Raw genomic sequence first — 19,510 nt, forward strand, 5'->3', positions numbered from 1 at the left:
ACTTCAGACTGTTACTTACTTTCTGGAAGCGAGACACAATGTCTCCAGCGATGGTGCTGACCAGGGCTGTAATGTCATCCATGAAGCGTTCTGGAAAACGGTTCTTCCTGGGTGACTCTAAGCGATCAGTGAAGTAAAGGTGGTAGATGATGCTCTTCACCTGTGGTAAAGGTAAAGATACTTTGTCACAGAAAATGTACTGCACTGTGATGAATGATTCAGAATTACAGAAAACATATACATATGAGTTAAAGCTGTTGAGGTGTAAAAATGTTGTTTCCTACCATGAGTTCAAAGAAAAACCAGGCCTGTTGTAGAGCGCCCTCCCTGACGCTCCCACTGCTCACCACCCACTGGAGGGCCAACTCCTCATGGAAGAACTAAGTAGAACATAAAAGTAGAAAACAGAGAAAGAAGTATAGGTGGAGGGAAAGAAAGAGAGAGGCAATAAGGCCAGAAAGAGAGAATGTGAGGCACCAGGAGAAGTATCACTGTCCATCTTAAATTAAATTATACATAAATCAAATAAATACTTAAATGTTGTAACAAGATTATTCAATAAACATACTGTTAACTAAATTCACAAGTGTATTAATCTAATGGAGGATATGACATGAAATGAAAGGTTTAGTTAACAATGATTAGTAGTTCTCTTAACATTCTCTATATGACAGAATAATAAAGTCCAGGAAAGATCCTGGGCCCAAACACTGATAATTAACTTGATTAAAGACTGAGGTTTAACCAAAAAACTGGATATATACACATATTACGATGAGTCTTACCAAATTCAAACACATCACATTCATTAAAAGTCAAAAACAATCTTAATTTGCAGTCACAACTTTCATTTCTATGAAATTATGAAAAATGCACCAGTATTACCATGCAAAGTATTTCATAATGTAACTTCCTGATAATGGTATAAATGGCTGAAGTGCTAAAAATATTTTCCTGTCTAAATGAAGAGAAGTTGTTCATCTTTGTTTCTTTTAAGGATTATGCACCAACAACTTACATCTATTTAAGTGTGCGTTTTTATGCAAAACCAACATCTAATACAGTCTGGCTAAAAGACGTTTTACAGTAGCCGCAGCCGAGCTGGCGTGCAAAAATGTGAAGTCATTAGTGCGTCAGCCGTCAGTATTGCCATCAATGCTTCGATTTGATTTAATGACCTACTTCGTTGAATCAAGCCTATCATTCACCATAAAATAACTCATCTTAACACAGTAAGTTTACAAGGGAGACTTGCAGTCACTCTGATGCCGCTGATATAGCACTGCGCACCCTCTGGACACGCACTCAAAATCCTGACTCGAGATCGAGATCATTTTGCCGTCACATTGGCGCGCGCACACTTGGATGTGTTGGTTTTTGGATGTAAAACGGCTCTAAGACACTGTGAGTCTGGCAAGTCTTACTGTTGTGTTAACATATAAAGACTAGTAAGGGACAGCACCTGATTTGTTTTCCAAATTTGGAATTTAATGAAGATCTATATATAACATAAGCACTGCCTACAGAAATGGCACATTTTGTTAATTTCTTCAAAACTGTGTGTGTATTTACTAGAAACATAATTTCTTCTTTAAACTAGTTGGTATTGACAACAGTGTGTTGTTCAGTATGAACAGCCAGGTAATCTCCCTCTGTTGAGGAATGCTGTGAATTGCGGTTGAATACTTTTTTTGGTGGGGGGGGAAATCAGATTTTATTACTATGGCTACCTAACTAACCATGTTCATAGGTCTCTTGAAGAGTCAAAGTAATTGGAAGTTGCACTTTCATAAGTGCACAATGAAAGGAGACTGACTAAGGTATCCAGACAGCATTAGCCAAAGTACATCCAACATTCATCACGTCACATAAAACCCTCCTTAAAAACATTCAGAACAAAAAGGTGGATCAGTGACATTCAGCATTCAACAAACTCCACAACCATCAAATACAACATCAACCAATCCAGAGGCACACATTCACAGACAAGACGTGTGAGGAGGAGGATAAAGAGGTGGGCAGGGTTGGCTCCTTCCCCAGTGCAAGTGGCTCTACCTTTTTTGTGGGCAACCGTCCTGTTAAAGTTTGCAAGAAACTGGCGCTCTCAGTGTGCGAAGACATGCGATTGCCACAGCGCTCCATGGCCTATGGGTGGGATGAATGGAACGGTGACAACAAGGTTAGTGGAGGAGCAACCGGAGCGTTGGCTTGCACCTTGTTCCTCAGCACGCGGGGAAAATGCGTCTGCTGGGTCACAAGCACCCACACACACATGCACACTACCCACTTTTGTGATCTCTTGCACACACTTGTCACATATGAAGACACAAAACACAGAAGACACAGAAGAGAGCTACAAAACACTTAATAGCGTCCCCATAATTCAAAACAGTCAAGATACATAGAGGTAGTTTAAGGTGCCTCAAAAGGAGGGATGCAAAATGACTGCATAAAGGTGTATGAGACCAAGTGAAGACATCATATTAGTTTTCTTTTCCTTAATGTTACAGCCAATGCTTAATGATGTGCAATTCTGCATCCCTCCAGGAGAATACAATACTTTAGAGATGTAAAATGGCATTAGGGAAAACCCTTCTTAAAAGGTATTATCGGTAGACAGACAAACATTATGTTCTAATCCCCGGTTAAATGCTGATATTGTGCACGCTCTGTAATGTTGGAAAAAATCATTTCATGTTGTAATCTACCTGTCATTTTATTTTGGTTTCTTGACATTCATAATATGCAATTTGTAAATTAGTGACAAACATAGGCTTATGTCATGGTAACTTAAAATGACAGAGAACATATAACATGACGATGAAGGCGAAAAGTGAAGCAGACAAACGGCATCACGCATGTAGACAGACACTCTCATACTCGCAGATATACAATGCTCCTCTGACAAAGTGAATGCTATGTAGGGTTAGTAGAAAAGCATGCAGTGATAAAAGCTGAGTGGGGACTATGAGGTTAAAGCAGAGAGAGTACATAATTGTGTTAAAAGCACAAGGGAGAAAGGGTAATAATAGATGAAATAAAATGAATGCAAAGAAATCTACTTTGTGGATAAAGATAATTTCTAACACAAATCTTTTTCTCTACAACTCTAACAATCCTGTGAAATATATGCACTTAAAAAGATCACAGAATGTCTTGGTTTTGAGTTTAAAAATAACAAAAAACTGTAAACCAACAGGCAAGCTTCAAATAGAAAAAAAGGAAGGCCAACTATATCCAAGAAATTGCTGCCATGAATATTTTTGGATTTAGACCTTGTGTCTTTATTTAAGTACTGAGAAAAAGGGAGGTGTTAGATTTGTCAAGTCAAGAGGCATGACACCTAAGACTTTAGCATGAGAGATAAAGGTTCATGGAGGCGGCTGTGACTCCCATGTGGGATCATGGGAGAGTTGTGATTTAAGGTTTACCAGAATACTGTAATATTCAGAAGTTTTGGTCTTCTATGTCTTTGTGGTCACGTTGTACGTGGTTTAGAAATCTCTAGTAATTAGTTAACAAATTGGTTTTGGCAATCATAGTAATGTGACTAAAAACCTTCAAAGGCAACTTCAGTTGGGTATAAATTAAATATGTGATCATGAAAACACATAAAAAAGAATGTAAAAAAAAAAAATGTAAACATACTTATTAGGGAGGATATGGATTGCCCCATTTTTCCTCTCTTTTTTTCAGTAACTCTGGTCAAGTACACAAATAAACCAAAACTCCAAATATGCCAGTATCCCTTCAAGGTGAATAAGGTGAGTTGTTTTTGTAGTGAGGCAAGTGGAGGACGGGGCATTCATAAAACCACCTGCATGGTTTCTGGAGTGGACCCAGGGCTGGATCCCCAGGGGGCACTCTTACAGCCCATGGTGTGCACCCACGAGTTGGAGCGGTCTAAGCCCTAGGCGTGCCAAGGTCAAAGGACACAAGGAAGGAAGCAAGGGAATGAGCAAGCGGCACGTGGGAAGGAGGAGGGAAGGAATAATGACAGGTTATAGAGGTTCAGTTCAGAACTGCTGCAAGATGCCAAGGGCCCAAAACAGGTTAGCTGTCAGTAAATTTAAAATGTAAATCATCACCACAGAGGCGCAAAGCACAAAAAGGTTATTTCTCTTGCTGTCCTTTTCTGTCTAAGAAATAACTTCCCCTCCCTCCGAGATAAGAGAAAAAAGATTTAGTATTAGCATTCATTGTTCATTGTCAACAAGGGGCCGCATTCACTCACTGATCAGATAGTTTGGGAATAAATAAAAACATGTTTGAAGAGGGAAATCACATATTAAAACAAGACAACATCAATGAAAACAAATACATTAAATGCGATAAAAAGAAGACAGACAAGGCTAAGCTATTCCTAATGACTATTGAAACAATGTGCTATTGTATCTTCTTGACAACTTCTGCTGTCTAAAGTGTGTAAACTAAAAAGTACTCTCATGCATTTCCCAACCTGCACACACTAAGCACTACACTTTTGTGTGGGTGCCAGGTTGCTGTTACAACAGTTACAGAGATAAGATGTCCAATCTTATGTTTACGCATCAGATATATAGTTTACATGTGATAAAATAGCACCCTGGGTCACTGTGCAAATGGAAGTCCTCTGCCTTGATGTGGGTTAAGAACTTTAGAGTGGAGTTCAGTACAATGACCTTACATGAGAGTGTCTACAATACATAAAAGAATCAAAGAGAGCTGCTGGACTACTGTAATGTTACAAATTTAACTCTGATATAGGATAAGTGCCAAAAAGAATTTATAAACACTGCTGGTTCTGTCCACATCAGGCCCACATGTAACATTTTAAGTTTGAGCACATCTTTCTCTCCTCAACAGAAAATCAACTTAACTTGAAAAGTACTGAGAAGAAAAAAAAGTTAAGCTTATGTATAACCAAAGGTATCGTTTGACGACCTTACCTTGCTGCCAATGATGGAGCGAACCTCATCGTCAGGAGAGGTGGGTGTGCCGGAAATGTCAGGGTTACTGTTGCTAAGGCTACGGGAGCGGTTGAGGTTAAGGCTGGCTGGTCGAACCGCTGAGCGAGCCATGGTAGCATAGTGAACTGAACCTCCCAACCCTCCCGGGCCTGGGACAACACACAGAGGAAGAAAAATTGAACAACTGGGATGCAATGGGAATAACTATTTCTACAAAGCATGTGTGGGCCCATGTCACTGGCTGCATGTTAACTCTGCTCCCAATTCACGCATTTAAATTAGTACCAAATCTTCTTACAAGCTTTCATCTTGCACGTGCTGAATACACAGGTAACAAGCTCGCAAACGCATTTATTTATGCTAATATTTATTCTAATCATAACTGGTCTGCCAACCCAAAGGCCAAGGTTTTGTTACCAAATATGTTTGGTGACTTATGAATATATTGCAGTTAGGCTATCAGGCATTCTGTATTGCATTCACATATTTATTCTCTTTTATTCTTCTCTATTTATATCAGAGTTAGAAAAACAAGTAGCCTAGACGTATTTACTCTTCCCTCTTTTTTTACGTACTTTGTTGAGGAAGTAATCTCCTTAAATGTGCAGCCAATATTCACCTTAATGATTTATTAATTAATTTAAATGAATTAATAAACCCCTGGACTGTAATATTTCCAATGTGTTTGAGCAACATTTCTGCTCAAAACCTTCAAAACATATCTGTGTTCTCTGAGATTTGGAGGAGTCATGATATTTTGAGAAAAAATAAAGTTATAATAGGCTATTACAAGAATAAAGTCACTATATTTCAGAAAATAATCTACTTGAACCATAGTCTACTGTGCATTGCATGTGATTGCTCTGCCAATAAGGTAGATCTCAGACCTTCTGACTGACACAGAGCCCCGTTTGAGACAGATCTGGTCTCTAAATGAGCAAAAGTTTTGGAAAGTGGCTGTACGCTGCTACACATCGGAGGAGGAGAAACTGAAACTACGTCAGAAATACACAGAGCTCAAGTGCAACACATCTGCCGCAGGATCTCCACAGCAGAGTGCGTCCATTATACCCCAGAAGCTGCACAGACCACGGAAGGCGCGTTGCTCATCTCTATTTACACAAAGCAACGCAAAGGTCTGCTTTAGATCTCCGTGTGTGTGAATCTAAACCATAGACTGTAAACGTCAAATCACAGAAACTTAATCAAACTAAATCATTAGTATTGCCTTCCTAAACTTTGTGTTGGCATCAGTATACAGTACATACAGAGCCTGTAAGATCAAGCGGTTAGAAAACAAGCAGAAAGAAATCACTGCAGACTCTCAACACCCTCTCTTTACTAAATATGAACTTCTGCCATCAGGAATAACATCTGTGCACCGAGAACAAACAGACTAAAGTTATCGCTTATCCCAAAGTCCATCAAGCTGCTGAACTCCAAAAGTAAATCTTAGCACAGCAGAGCAGGGGTTCAATAAATGCACTAGCAACTTTTGCACTTCGCACTTTAATTCTTACAACTTTAATTCTTACAGTTAATTCTTAGGATGTTGTGTGTGCTGTCATTTTGTGTCCTAGACGCTTTGTTGATCTTCTGTTTATGTTGATTTTATTTTACTGTTAATTTCAGAATGTTTTTTCTGTTATATGTTTATGTTGTTAAGCAACAGATTATTAACACACACACACACACACACACACACACACACACACATATATATATACATATATATATACATATATATATATATATATAAATCAGCATTATGTCCAAGACATTATGTCCAAGACAAATTTCCCCTTGGGGACAATAAACTGTATCCTATTCTCTAATGTGTCTTAGTAAGAGATGGTTAGTTAGCTAATATGGGACTGACTGCAGAAAAACATGTAACACAAGTAAAGTGCTCAATTAAAATGGAATATTACTTGAAGAAATTAATGTATTAATGAATTTAGATGGAAGAATAATTAAACACAAATTAAAATAAAAAGTGGTGGGCCATATCTACCTGTTAAAGATGAGTTGGGGTCTGTGTTGTACAGGCAGAAGACAAAATGGATGTGGTAGGGAAAATAATAAGATACAAAGAGATAAAAGAAGAAAAATGATGGCAGGTAGGTTAGATAATAAGACACCCAATGAAGGTGAGTTGAGGGTTAGAGGAGGTTAACTTAAAAGGAGAAAACTGAAAAACAGATATAGAATAAAGAAAAATGTGAGGTGGTTAACTGAATTGGTGGTAAAATACCTGGAGAGGGTGAGTTGGGGTCAGTGCTGGGCAAGCGGAAGACGTAGTGGATGTAAGAGGACAGCAGGCCGTTGCGGCCATGCATGTCCTGGCTGGTGTCCAAGTACTTATGAAGCCGGTTCACTATGGATGCCATGACCTCGAAGGATGCCTGGCCAAGATTCACTGAACACATACAGGATGACCCACATAAGATCAGCAGATTATCACACATTAAGACATTTCTCAGCCTACATAGTTAGACCTCTCTTTATGTCCCCTATTTTTCAAATTTTTTTGGAGGTGTAATTATTCAGATGGCTGTCTTAGAAGATGTGGGAATGGTCCTTTAAAATGTATAGTCTATATCATGAAAGTTTTTTTTTCTCAACAGTAACCATGACATTTGCATGTATTCTAATTCTGTCTAAAAACATTGTGCCATATTTAAGACAGTTTATGCAGATGCAGCGGTGGCAAATCTGAGCTTGATACGGGGTGCTACCCTGTAGCAAGAATCCCTGTTGCCATGACCAAATTAAGGAAATTGTATAACCTTAACTTATATTTATTATCTCTGTAAAGAAAAAGAAATCTGAATCTACAGCTTGAAGTGGGACAATTGATACCTATTTGTACTTGGCAGTTTTACCATCACCTCTAAGCTGTTCCTAAATCACTGTGTGATCTCAGCTTTTATTTAAGTGTAAAACAATATCATACCTATCTGCCCAGCAATGACCGGCGGTCGCACTACAAGCAACACCAACTTGTCAAGTAGAAGGTGAAGGAATCGAACCACTGGCTCCAGCTGGGAAGAGTTGAGCGCTGAAATGCTGGACTTCAGCTCGGCCTCCAGGTTGTTCTCCATGATGCGCATGTCTCCTATCCTGACTGGGAAAATGTGCTCGTCCAGGGCGTGTACCAAGGCAAAGAACTTATCCAGATATTGGTCCTGGAGAGGAAGAGTGATAGGGGTATAAAGGAGAGGAGAGAGTGAGAAATGTGTTGGCAAAGGAATTCAAGGCAGTATAGAAAGACACAGATGGTAAAGGAACAGAAGAGAAGAAGAGAGAGATGATAAAGATAGATGTAGAGAAAAGAAAGCTAAAAGAAAAAGCTTAGAAGAAAAACATGTAACGGCAGAGAAAGGCAAAGGAGAAGAACAGGGGAAGAAAGTCGACAACCAAAAGTAAGCTTGGATCTACTCGTCTGTAAGTTGGCTTACCAAGAGGAAACCACAAAACGAACGTTACTACAAGAACACGGTAGGATCCAGCAAGTCTAATCCTTGCCAGGAGCAGTGATTTATGAGCACATTAGTCTCAGTTAGGTTCCTAGGGACCACAGTCAAGGCCCCCCCTCACCCCAGCCGACACAGAGATGGAGTAAACCTCAGTAAATTACTGCCCAGGCAATCTTCAGCCACTAACAAACTGGTGCTGTTGAAAAGTTAAATGTGAAAACACTGTGTTCCTGCTAAATGATAACCAGTGTAATGCTTATGAAAATGGTTCTACAGCAACTGATACTACATTAAAACTATTCTTCTTCATTCCTGAAACACAGGTTATTTCAGTCATAAAAGGTTTAAATTTTCCAGCAGTATTTTCTCTCTGTTCAAATGTATAACAACAGACGTGAAGGGTAAGAGTAAGGAGCATGAGAGGGGATGAAGGTTAATCCTCATCTCACCAAAAACAGTGTCAGTAAAACTTCTTTAAACAGTACTGTTACCTGTGTGTGAATGGTTGAAACAGATACCACTTCCACATTGAATACACCTCGATGGTTGTCCACCCACTTCATCCCTGGGAGAGGAACCTAAAGTACAAAGTATATATTTCCTGCATTGGTGAAATTGACCTTTTACAAGCAGTTGAAATAAATATTTGGTCACTGTGCTTAGAAGGCTGTTTTTTTTTCTTAAATCCAAAAAGTTTAAACACCTAAGTTAAACAAATAGGTAAGCAAGTGTTGATCATGTTCCTTTTTTATATACTGTATGTTTTACAGTATATTTTACTGCTACCCTTTAGAAATACCTTTATTACCTTGACCTTTATATTGTTATTAAATTTATACTGGTTTCATATTTAGAGTGTAAAACAATTGCATTCTTAAAAAACAGTATCTTACATCTGGTGAGAGAACAGAGTAGGATTGTGGTGGTTTTTCCAGAGACACTGGCAGACAGAAATGTCCCGTTCGCAGACGCCCATTCTGCAGCATGGGGATCCACTACAGAGGTGGAGAAAACATAAATGGAAAGAAAACACAAGACAAAAATTTTTTTTCATTGAGTACAATTTCTAAATTCACAGTCAGTGTGCAGTTGTGAATGAGCATGTCTAAGTTTAAACCTTTGCCGGCAAGAACATTGCATTAGTGAGTGAGTGCAAATAGCCGTTCCCTACAATCGCTGTAACAGCCTATGTGTTGATTGTAGCTGTGCCAGTGACTGTTACCTACCGTGTATCCCACAGGGGTCTCCAGTGGTGTGTTCTGCTTCTGCTGGCAGCTGACGTGGTAAAAGGTGAAGAGAATATGGTGGTGGTCCGACAGAGAGGCAGGCAGCTTGATCTTGACCTCATCATGAAAGTCAGGTGATCTGTTCACAGCAATAAGTAACAATAATACAAAGCTATTTAACAACAATGTTGCAAGACACTTTATATTTAATAAATATATATTATATATTATTATAAATATATATATATATTATAATAGATAGATCAGAAAAGACAACCACCCATAATAGATAGGCTTCAGAACTACGTAGAAAGGTTTGGTCGTAATGGTCAAGATGCCATCTTAATAGCATTCTACTTAAACCTTATAGTGCTAAATATATCCACAACAACAATGGATTTCCCATAGCCTGAACACACAATATAACCAAAACGATGGTTCACTTTAGACAAAGCTTCTGCTAATGGGAACCAGTAAAATTGTTTAAAATTAAAACTCTTTTTTTGTATCATAGCTACGACGGTGCACTTGCTTTTTACCTGCCCATTTTTTAACCTGGGAATCTGTGCCTCAATTGAGCAGGGGTTCATAGTGAAAGTCAAGTGACCTAAAAAGAAAGAAAATACTTAACGCATCATAATTTACTTTGACTGAATTCTTTTACTCCTGCATTGCAGCCAAATGCAAAGAAACAAAACAACCCACAACTATAGCAGGCCCATAAACAAACCCACTAGACTGCATTAGGGCTGGAAATTAAAAAAAAACTGCTTAAAAAAGGTCACAGAAGGTACTTCATTTGTCATGGGAACAAACATTTTAAAAACTAATTATTGCTAATAATTGCTTTGAGATGACAAAATATTTCTCATAAAAAATCATTTTCGTTCCTTGTCATTAACCTGTGTTCATACGTTCATTTTGACAAGGGAAATACTGTGCCATTTTTTTGTGAAATGCAGAATGTAATTGACCATTACCTATAAGCAGTTCTATGGGCTGGATTAAGCCCTGGTGCATGATTGTGGTGAACAGTGATACATTATTCACAGGTTTATTAATTCTGTGTGTAATTTGGTGTGACCTCTAGGTGATGAATGAAAAAATGCTGGATGTTGTAAAAACACCTGAAAGTGTAAATAAAATATCTTGGCTCTGATGTAGAGATGGAAGAAACAAGTGCCAAGGATACCACTTGACAATTTCCAGAAGGTTGACTTTAGCTATTCTTTAAGAAACGCCAATGAAGGTTGGTAGAGTAATGCAGTTGTAATCGTAGAGAGTTTGGTGATGTAAAATTAAAGAAGAACGCTACTGGACCAAATGAAAGCATTTTATTGCCATTTATATTATTTAGGTCAAAATGTTGGCATATTTAGATTATTTCATTACCATTCCAATCAAATGTTTCATACAGCACTCAAGAACCTACCTGTTATGATACACCACAGCAGTATAGGCCTCTTTAGCAAAATCCGCACAGCTGGACTTCCCAAATATCACCTATGGGATAAGAACAATTCTGACATTCAGGTGGTTATGAAGCCATGTTACAATTATTTATTACCATTTTTCAACATTTATTTAGCCTTAGCATATTTGATATTATGCAAACAGCTGTAGAATAATGCAGTAATGTTACATTGCTGAGCTTTGCCATATAACCACACTTTACCATCAAATGGCAAAACACAACAACGCATACAACTAAGATGACTGATTATATTAAGATACATTCTTTTATCTTCTCATCATGGCGTACCGGCATTGCATTATTTGGATCCTCTCCATTCATAAATTGCACTTTGACTGTGATGTTGCGGGCGGAGCCTTGGCGGTTGGCAAAGTTAAGACTTTGAGGGTTCACATACAGCAGATTCCTAAAAGACAGACATGTACACGGACACAAAGAAACAAGACACAAAATAAATTTTGTCATTTAATTAACTGCAAAGAATTATGTCAATCTATAACATGTTTGAGTTAATGGTTAACATCTACAAAAAAAGGCATCTGAAGTAAACCATCATAATTTCAATGTACAACATTCATTTTATAGTTTGTGAAACATAAGATTGGAAATAGCATTAGCTTGACAGCTCTAGAGGTTGAGAGATCACCAAGAAAGTAACAATCATGTAAACATTTCAAATTACATAATATTATAGCAATCATCCGCGGGCATTATTTGTATGGTGGGCCTTAGTTGATTCTGTTTCATAACTTGACAGCTAAAACAACTTGTAAGAAATTTCAAATACATTTTGGAATAAAATACAGAAAGGGGTTGGGAAATTTTACAATCCTGATCAATGTCGTCATTATTTTCAGCAACAGTAATGGTATTGTATTGTCAAAAATACTGGTTACTAAACTGATGTGAAGTGCAAGGAGGTCCTACAATAGGAAGTGCAAAGTAACCCGGGCTAAGCTGAGAAACCGCAATGACGTAATCAAGTCTGTTGGGGATGGATCTGCAGAGACCACAGCTGGAATAACATCTGAAAAGGAAGCGTGGGAATCTCGTCTGTCTTATTGTTAGAATGATTGCCTTGTTCTGTTACCCTAAATCTAGCATGTCCTAACAATAACAATGGCAGTTTTAAAGTGGGCTGTTAAACTTGAACTGAAATACTTTGCTGTTTAAAATCTGTAATCCCCATAAAAGCACAGGAAAGAAGAGTTGCTGATTGGTCAGTTCACCTCATCAGATTCAGCTCTGGTTAGTAAGTAAACATGAAAAATGTAAAAGCAAACTCTGCATTGCAAACTCTATTGGTCCATCAATATACTCCCAACTGTACGATGATGGCTACTCACTCTCCCTTTTGAAACCAGAGGCTACATAAGGGGGCAAAGTCATTGTTTGTGGACTCTATACATGTCTGAACAAGTTTTTTACCAGTAGTACATGTAAAAAAGTAAATATCTAAGCAACTCTTTATAGGCAACCCTGTCACCATTTTACACTGATTTTACACAAATTCTTTTAAATCAGTATGGTTAAAAAACAAGAATTTTATACAAGCCCAATTTACGTTAGAGTTTAACACAAAACCGTTAAAATTGACAATAATAATCTTGGATCAACAAATCTTAGATTATTACTATTCATCCATCCATCTTCGACCGCTTATTACTAAATTTAGTTTAATTTAGCTGTTTTTAGTCAGCTCAAGTGTATCTCCTTAAAGTACGTGATATCAGTGAAAAACTGGTCAAGATGTTAGAGATCTGCTAAAGCGCAACTAAATATAAACAGGCATATGCCAATTAAGTGCTAAAATAGTGAGTGAACATGACTTTTATTTTCTCCTTAGGTTTAACAAAGGATGGGGCGGTGCCGCTGGTTAAAGGTATCCACACTGTCCAACCATGGAACAAAGGACTGACTCAAAAGATGTTATCAGAGAGGTCCTCTGACCCAGAGGTCAACACAAGAGGTGATCATTGGATGGAATTACAATTGTAAAAAGGTACCACGGCAATATCTCAGGGATAACCGAGTGCATGCATGATAAGAATCATTATAGCAACTAATCCAGCAATATGGACAATTTAAAGTTTGACTTAAATAAGAAGACAACAAACTAACACTTCTACAAAACAAACATACCAGCGGACAGATGGCATCTTGTTATTTACTACCGTTGAGGTGGTTCAATGCTGATTTATTGAGTGAAAATTCAATTGCAAATTTGAACTTGGTCAGAACATGCCAGCTCCTGGGGGAAAGCAGGCCACGTCAGGTTCAAACCCTTAACCCCCTTGCTGCTAAGCCACAATGCTGACCACTTTGCTGCTGGCATGACGGATACTGAATATCATTACCAGCTTTATGCTGATCAAGCAAGTTCATGGCACAGTCACTCAGTCTGTGGCCAAGTGTTTCTTTTTCATAGGACCCTTTCGTTCTGCTCTGTCCATATAAAAAAAGTAGCAGCCTCTCATTGCTGAGAACTGAGGTAATCCATCCTTATAACCGCAAATTACTAGAGAAAGCTCATTAAGATGACTGTGTGGTAATTTAATGTATACTGTAACAGCCTAAGTGTCACAATGTTTCCATTTAAACCAATGTAGTTTTTTTTCCTTCTAATGTAACAATATCTTCCTTTTCCATACAGGACTAACCAGCTGACTAATGAAAAAATACTTAATAAACTTATAACAAACAGTAAAACTACATTTAAAAAGGACATTCTCATTTTATACATGCCTGCATGACCGAGAACCAAGGCTTTTTTTTACGATACACAACATAACAGGACACGCTTACTTTGAACCACACAGCACGGAGTGCCAAAAGTATAAATTTTATATTCCAATTAAATACTACACCAAGTCATTTAGCTGATTACTTCCTCCTCCCTGTCTGAGTGAAGGTGGACATATTTCACCAACACTGCAGGTATGCATTAAACAACTTACTAAGAATTTACAATAAAGATTTGTTTTTATGACACTACTGACAGCAACGGAAAGATCCTTTAAAATCTGCAAGCTAATCTGTGGACTATATGTTCCCCATTTCATGTCTGCTGTTATTAAAAAATATCACACAGGCATGACAAACTTGAAAAAAAAAAAAGTGACAAGGCCGAGCAATAAAACCAAGATGATGAGTACACACTGTCCAAACTCTCCAACATCATTCATGCCCAGAAGCTCAACCATGGCACTGATGGCAGGTTCACTCCCCTCTCCACACAAAGAGAGAAGGAGAGAGAGAGACAGCGCCTGATGCTGGGCTGATTCAGCACGATGCTAAATCAAACACAAGAGCATTAATTACACAGAGCATTATCAATCAGGGCAAAGTGTGTGCAGGGTTATAAGGTTTGAGATTGATCAGACTAACAATCCATCAAAACCCTGTGATGGCTATTGTTGGCTTTCTGCTGATCAGCTAAAGCTCTGCACCACAGATGGAGAACGGGTTAGGGTGTGGTTTTGAGAGGGGATTGGGGTTAAATGGGTTGTAGAGAAGGGGGGTGGTGCGTATTTGTCATTTGCTCACTGCTGTGATTTGTTTGTTTGGGAGAGGGAGGGCTCGAGGGGGATTTGGGAGGAGGTGGGGTACAGAACTAAAACATACTATAGTAGGGTTTAATGGTCAGCTAATCCCCCCCCCCCCTCCTCTACTGAGTGGGCAGTATATAACAGAGGGCAGCCTGCTGCTCTCACATCATTTAAACCGCAAGGAAGTCTAGGTTATAGGCTGAGGGAGAGAAAGGAGGTAAAAAGTAGAGGCAAGCAAGAGCAGTGCAACACTGTTAGAAAGTATTCCACAATCCAGGATTGGACAAGAACATCACAATGAAGCTGTTTTGCCTGTTGCTGCTGCTAGCTAGTTTCATTACTGCCGTCACTCTGGAGTCCTCAGGTAGAGATGAGTACCCCACTCTGCCCACCCAGGCCCTTACCACAGCTCCAAGCCCAACTGAAGCAAAGTCTCGCTTTGCCATGCTGGATGATGTTCGTCTACTCGCAAACGGCCTCCTTCAACTAGGCCAGAGTTTACGGGAGTTTGTCCACAAGACCAAGGGCCAAATCAACGACATCTTTCAAAAGTTGAACATTTTTGACCGCTCTTTCTACCAGCTCAAGGTGGTCACATCTGAGATCAAGGAGGAAGAGGAGGAGCTGAAGAAAACCACCAATTTCTTGAAGGCCAACAACGAGGAGATCAGGAACCTGTCGCTGGAAATCAACTCTAAGATCAACGGCATTCTTCAGGAGCGTACACAGCTGCAGAGCAAGGTTGGGAACCTCGAGGAGCGGCTGAAGGGACTGTCACAGAGCATTATCCCTGCTGATCAGCTTAGTGAAATTACAACGCTCAAGGTAAGCAGCGCTGGAGCAATACTTTTGGGTTCCTTTTCAAGTTTGCGTCAGTTAGTTGATGATATGTGCACATCAATATAGGTGAAAGGTTCCCCAAAAGTGCACTTAATATAGTTCAAATTACATTTGGCTACTGAAAATGATCAATAATACTAATTAAAAAAAAGAAATACTGAAGCGGACATCGATTCAACCTGTAGTTTTCAGTTTGTAAAATTAATGTAACTCAAATGGTGCTCTTTAAGACACTGTAAAATACAACACATGTCATATGCACAAATAATGCTTTTATTGTGGTATTTTCAGGAAGTGATTGAATCTCAAGAAAAAACAATCATCAATCTGCTGAAAGCTGTGCAGGAGCAGCACGATCAGCTCGACAACCAGAAATCCAAGATTAAAAACCTGGAGGACAAGGTAACAGCTGTTAACTGTGATTACCTAGTTTGGTACGTAGAGATATTCATGCAAAGTCTGCTTTATGTGGGAATGGAATATTAATATATGGGGAGGGAAACTTTGTCTTTTCAAGGGCTGACAACATAATTTAACACCGAAGATTAATTTCCATTCTCTTGCAGCTAAACTATGACAGCTTTCAAGATACAGTCGATAAGCCAATGGGTTCAGACCCTGCAGCTCCTGATATGTTTGAATATCTGACAGGAAACACAACTGACCTGGACGTGAATGGTAAAATTATTTAATCATTTTAAAAGTATTATAAGTTGTAATAAAATGTTGACAAACAAATATCAGGTGTCTTAAAATAAAGGAGAAAAACAAAGGTTTGGGAAAATGTGGATGCAATCATTTTGATTTTAATATTTGGGTTTCAGGCCTTCCCATGGATTGCAGTGAGTTGTTTAACAAAGGAGAGGAAAACAGTGGAATCTATGTTATCAAGCCAAACCAATCCGAGCCATTCAACGTTTACTGTGAAATGAGTTCAGGTGGGTGAGACTACAGCAATCTAAGCTTTAAGTGAGAGCATCAAAATACCGTTTCTGTATTCTGAAGCACTTACAAGATATATAAAATGAAGTATTGTCATTTATGCATGTTTCCAATCAACAAGCAAGACACAACAAACAATGGGTCATTAAGCTACATAGCCATAGGAACAGGTTATTCTAAAGGGCAGACAATGGGGTGCCTGCCCTTTTACATTCCTATTCCTGTTCTCTATGATAAGGAGGCTTCCTGATCCTTGTGTAACCTTTTGTGTGGCTTTTCCAACGACAACGTCACTTGAAATATATTTCTAATCCATTCTATAGAGGGGGGTTCAACTGTCATCCAACGAAGGGTTGATGATTCAGATTTTGACCAGACATGGGACAAGTATGAGAAAGGCTTTGGAGATCTGGAAAGTGAGTATTTTTTAACTCTTTACATTCAAAATATGCCACTTTTAAAATTTGCCAAAACTATACACATTTGATTTAGACTTTTTCCTTTCTTGTAATAAATACAAATTAGTTAACAACCATTAAAGGAGATATTTTGTATAAATGTGTTAAATAGTGTATTTAAAAAAGTTAAGTTAAATACGTAGTTAAAAAAGTACCTATCCAGAATCTGAGTTTATTTTGGTGTAGATTTAAAGAAAAAAATATTTATATTATTATCACAAAATAAAAGCATCTAAAAAAGCGCTACAGCCCTTGAACATTTAAATTGCATACCACCTTAACTTGCACTTTTTGGTGAGGGCGGGAACATTTGCCGAGTTGGCCTGGAGATAGGAAATGGTAAGTGTTGCAAATCAGCCCTGAACTGACAAGTGACTTCCTGTAATATATGATTACACAGGAAGTTTTTGGCAGCTTTTCAGATGCAGTAGTCATTCCACATTTCAAAGTAATGGCTCCTGCAGCCATGCATTTTAGTTGCTACTACCTACCTACCTAGTGATTATTCCTTACAGTTTAGTGTAGCAACCCACTGCAGACCAAAGGAAAGTGTCATACAGGGGACAAAGTAAATAAATAAAAAAAACGGTTAAATAACCGAACGGAAAAAAAAACTATCAATACTAGAAAAAAGGTGGACCCTAGGAACTTCTTTGGATGGTACCAAAGAGACAGACACTATCAATTATAATTTGCTAATTATCATTCAAACAATATCTTCATATAAATAAATCTAAAAGTTTTGAAGATTTTCTGCTAACAGACAAAAACCTCTTTTTCACAAAAGCGATATACTAACAAGAAAAAAACTGACTGATGTGTTATGCAGAAGACTTCTGGTTGGGCTTGAAGAAGATCCAGAGCTTTACACAGCAGGGAGATTACATCCTGCGTATTGAGTTGGAGGACTGGAAGGACGTGAAGCACTGGGCTGAGTATAGGTTCTCACTGGAGGGCCCATCCAAGGGCTACACCCTTCATGTCAGCCACTTATCTGGTGACCTGCCAGATGCCATGGCCAACAGCACCGGCATGAGATTCTCCACAAAAGACAGAAATGATGACAACCACCAAAACTCCAACTGTTCTCGCAGTTACACAGGTAAACAGTTTTACAAGCTGATTCAGCAACGTTTTTTTTTTAGTAGGTTAAAAGCACATATAGAACAAAGTTATTTTGTCCAGACCAAATTCTGTTTTTTTATAACCTATGTATGTTGTCCTGACCCTTTGACAGGTGGTTGGTGGTTCAATGCTTGTGGAGAGACCAACCTCAATGGAAGGTATTTGTGGTCGAGGGCAAAAGGACGCTCTATTAGAAGGAAGGGCATTCATTGGAAGCCTGGCACTGGGCCCTCGTATTCCCTCAAGATGACCAAAATCACAGTACGACCAGCTCTGACTGCTGAAAGCTTCAACTGAAGTTGAACAAGTCACACATTTTGTTCCAACACTACTGGGATTTTTCACAAACAGTAATAATATATCATGCTCTGCCAGAAAGTTCTATAGAAGTGGAAAGTGAAGTAACAGACAAATTCTTATTTTATCTGCACCATAAAGCTGATTGCTTCCTACCAGCGCTTGTCAGAGGCTGGTGCTGAACAGATTATAGGTCAAAAAAAGTCACTAGTCTGAAAATGTTAAACTGTCGCTATGATGCAACCATGCCACACAGGACATTAACCTATTGGGTGTGATCCGGCAAGGACAGTAGACTTGTAATTATGCAACATCTCCATTTGCATCACATTTATTGATCCACATCAGCAACCTGATTCAGTGCTGGCTGCAAAATGCGACAGTACTGCCGTTGGAAAGAAGACTTTAAGCAGAGATTTCAAAGTGATTCTAACAACTGAGATTGCTAGGCTATCTGTTTAGTGAACTTTAATGTATTTGACAGCTTCCATATATTCTATATATTTAAAATATGTTATCTTTGTCATGTGAAACTGTTTCAAGTTTTCCAGGGGTCACAAATACTAACAAGTCATTATATAAGGCATGCATATTATATAAGTCAATGTTCAAGAGAAACACTGCTTCTCCAACATCACAAAAAAGTGTCCATTATGGTAAATTGTTGCCAATGAAGGTCTTATCATTGGTGCCCTGGCATTTTACATAGTTTTATGAAAAACTATCTACAGTGGGGGCAATATCAGCAGTCAAATACAGTAGAAAAATGTAAGATACAAAGCTTTGGCAGCATAATGAGGTTTTTCCCTTTGTTTGTTCTGTGTTTTTTTACTCTGTAAAATATTTAAACCATGTTCATGCTTTGTATGATGTATGCTGGTATTGTTAGTAAAACATGTCCTATGTTATTGAGTCATATTGACTCCTGTCCAATATCACAACATAATTTGTCAAGTAAATGTGCCTCATGCTATCAAGTTGCCATGACAAGTAGCGATGTGCTCTTACGAATCATATTTATAAAGACAAAATAAAAATCTTGACTAAATGACTATCTAACATGACCACATTTTTTATAATTGATGTGTACAACCACATAAAACTTTAGAGGGAAAATAAACACAAGCCAAGACATGGCCTTGATCCCTAGTATTACATGTAAAATAAAGTAC

The 19,510-nt window shown here is 38.4% G+C and overlaps 2 protein-coding genes across 26 annotated transcripts in view; one reads left to right on the forward strand and one right to left on the reverse strand.

The window, feature by feature from the left end:
• Positions 1-19,510, reverse strand: part of dock7 (dedicator of cytokinesis 7) — a 51,660-nt gene that overhangs the window by 20,910 nt on the left and 11,240 nt on the right. For 10 of the 25 annotated variants that reach the window (XM_034882363.1, XM_034882361.1, XM_034882357.1 and 7 more), the window contains exons 15-27: positions 11,417-11,534; positions 11,087-11,157; positions 9,655-9,793; positions 9,322-9,423; positions 8,920-9,006; positions 7,906-8,137; positions 7,204-7,368; positions 6,964-6,984; positions 4,929-5,098; positions 3,818-3,910; positions 2,056-2,145; positions 285-380; positions 20-160 (exon numbers count right to left, since the gene is read on the reverse strand). In XM_034882363.1, the coding sequence (XP_034738254.1) occupies positions 20-160; positions 285-380; positions 2,056-2,145; positions 3,818-3,910; positions 4,929-5,098; positions 6,964-6,984; positions 7,204-7,368; positions 7,906-8,137; positions 8,920-9,006; positions 9,322-9,423; positions 9,655-9,793; positions 11,087-11,157; positions 11,417-11,534 (1,525 nt within the window). The remainder of the gene's footprint in view (positions 1-19; positions 161-284; positions 381-2,055; positions 2,146-3,817; positions 3,911-4,928; positions 5,099-6,963; positions 6,985-7,203; positions 7,369-7,905; positions 8,138-8,919; positions 9,007-9,321; positions 9,424-9,654; positions 9,794-11,086; positions 11,158-11,416; positions 11,535-19,510) is intronic. The other 15 variants (XM_034882362.1, XM_034882375.1, XM_034882356.1 and 12 more) reach the window with 5 other exon arrangements.
• Positions 14,833-19,402, forward strand: angptl3 (angiopoietin-like 3). The gene is made up of 7 exons (XM_034882384.1): positions 14,833-15,501; positions 15,808-15,918; positions 16,083-16,194; positions 16,341-16,454; positions 16,782-16,874; positions 17,746-18,018; positions 18,154-19,402. Exons 1-7 carry the CDS (start codon positions 14,974-14,976, stop codon positions 18,336-18,338), a joined length of 1,416 nt encoding a protein of 471 aa, XP_034738275.1. The 5' UTR covers positions 14,833-14,973; the 3' UTR covers positions 18,339-19,402.

This window comes from Etheostoma cragini, chromosome 9 (genome assembly GCF_013103735.1).
Source record: "Etheostoma cragini isolate CJK2018 chromosome 9, CSU_Ecrag_1.0, whole genome shotgun sequence".
In the NCBI taxonomy this organism is placed as follows: Eukaryota; Metazoa; Chordata; class Actinopteri; order Perciformes; family Percidae; genus Etheostoma; species Etheostoma cragini.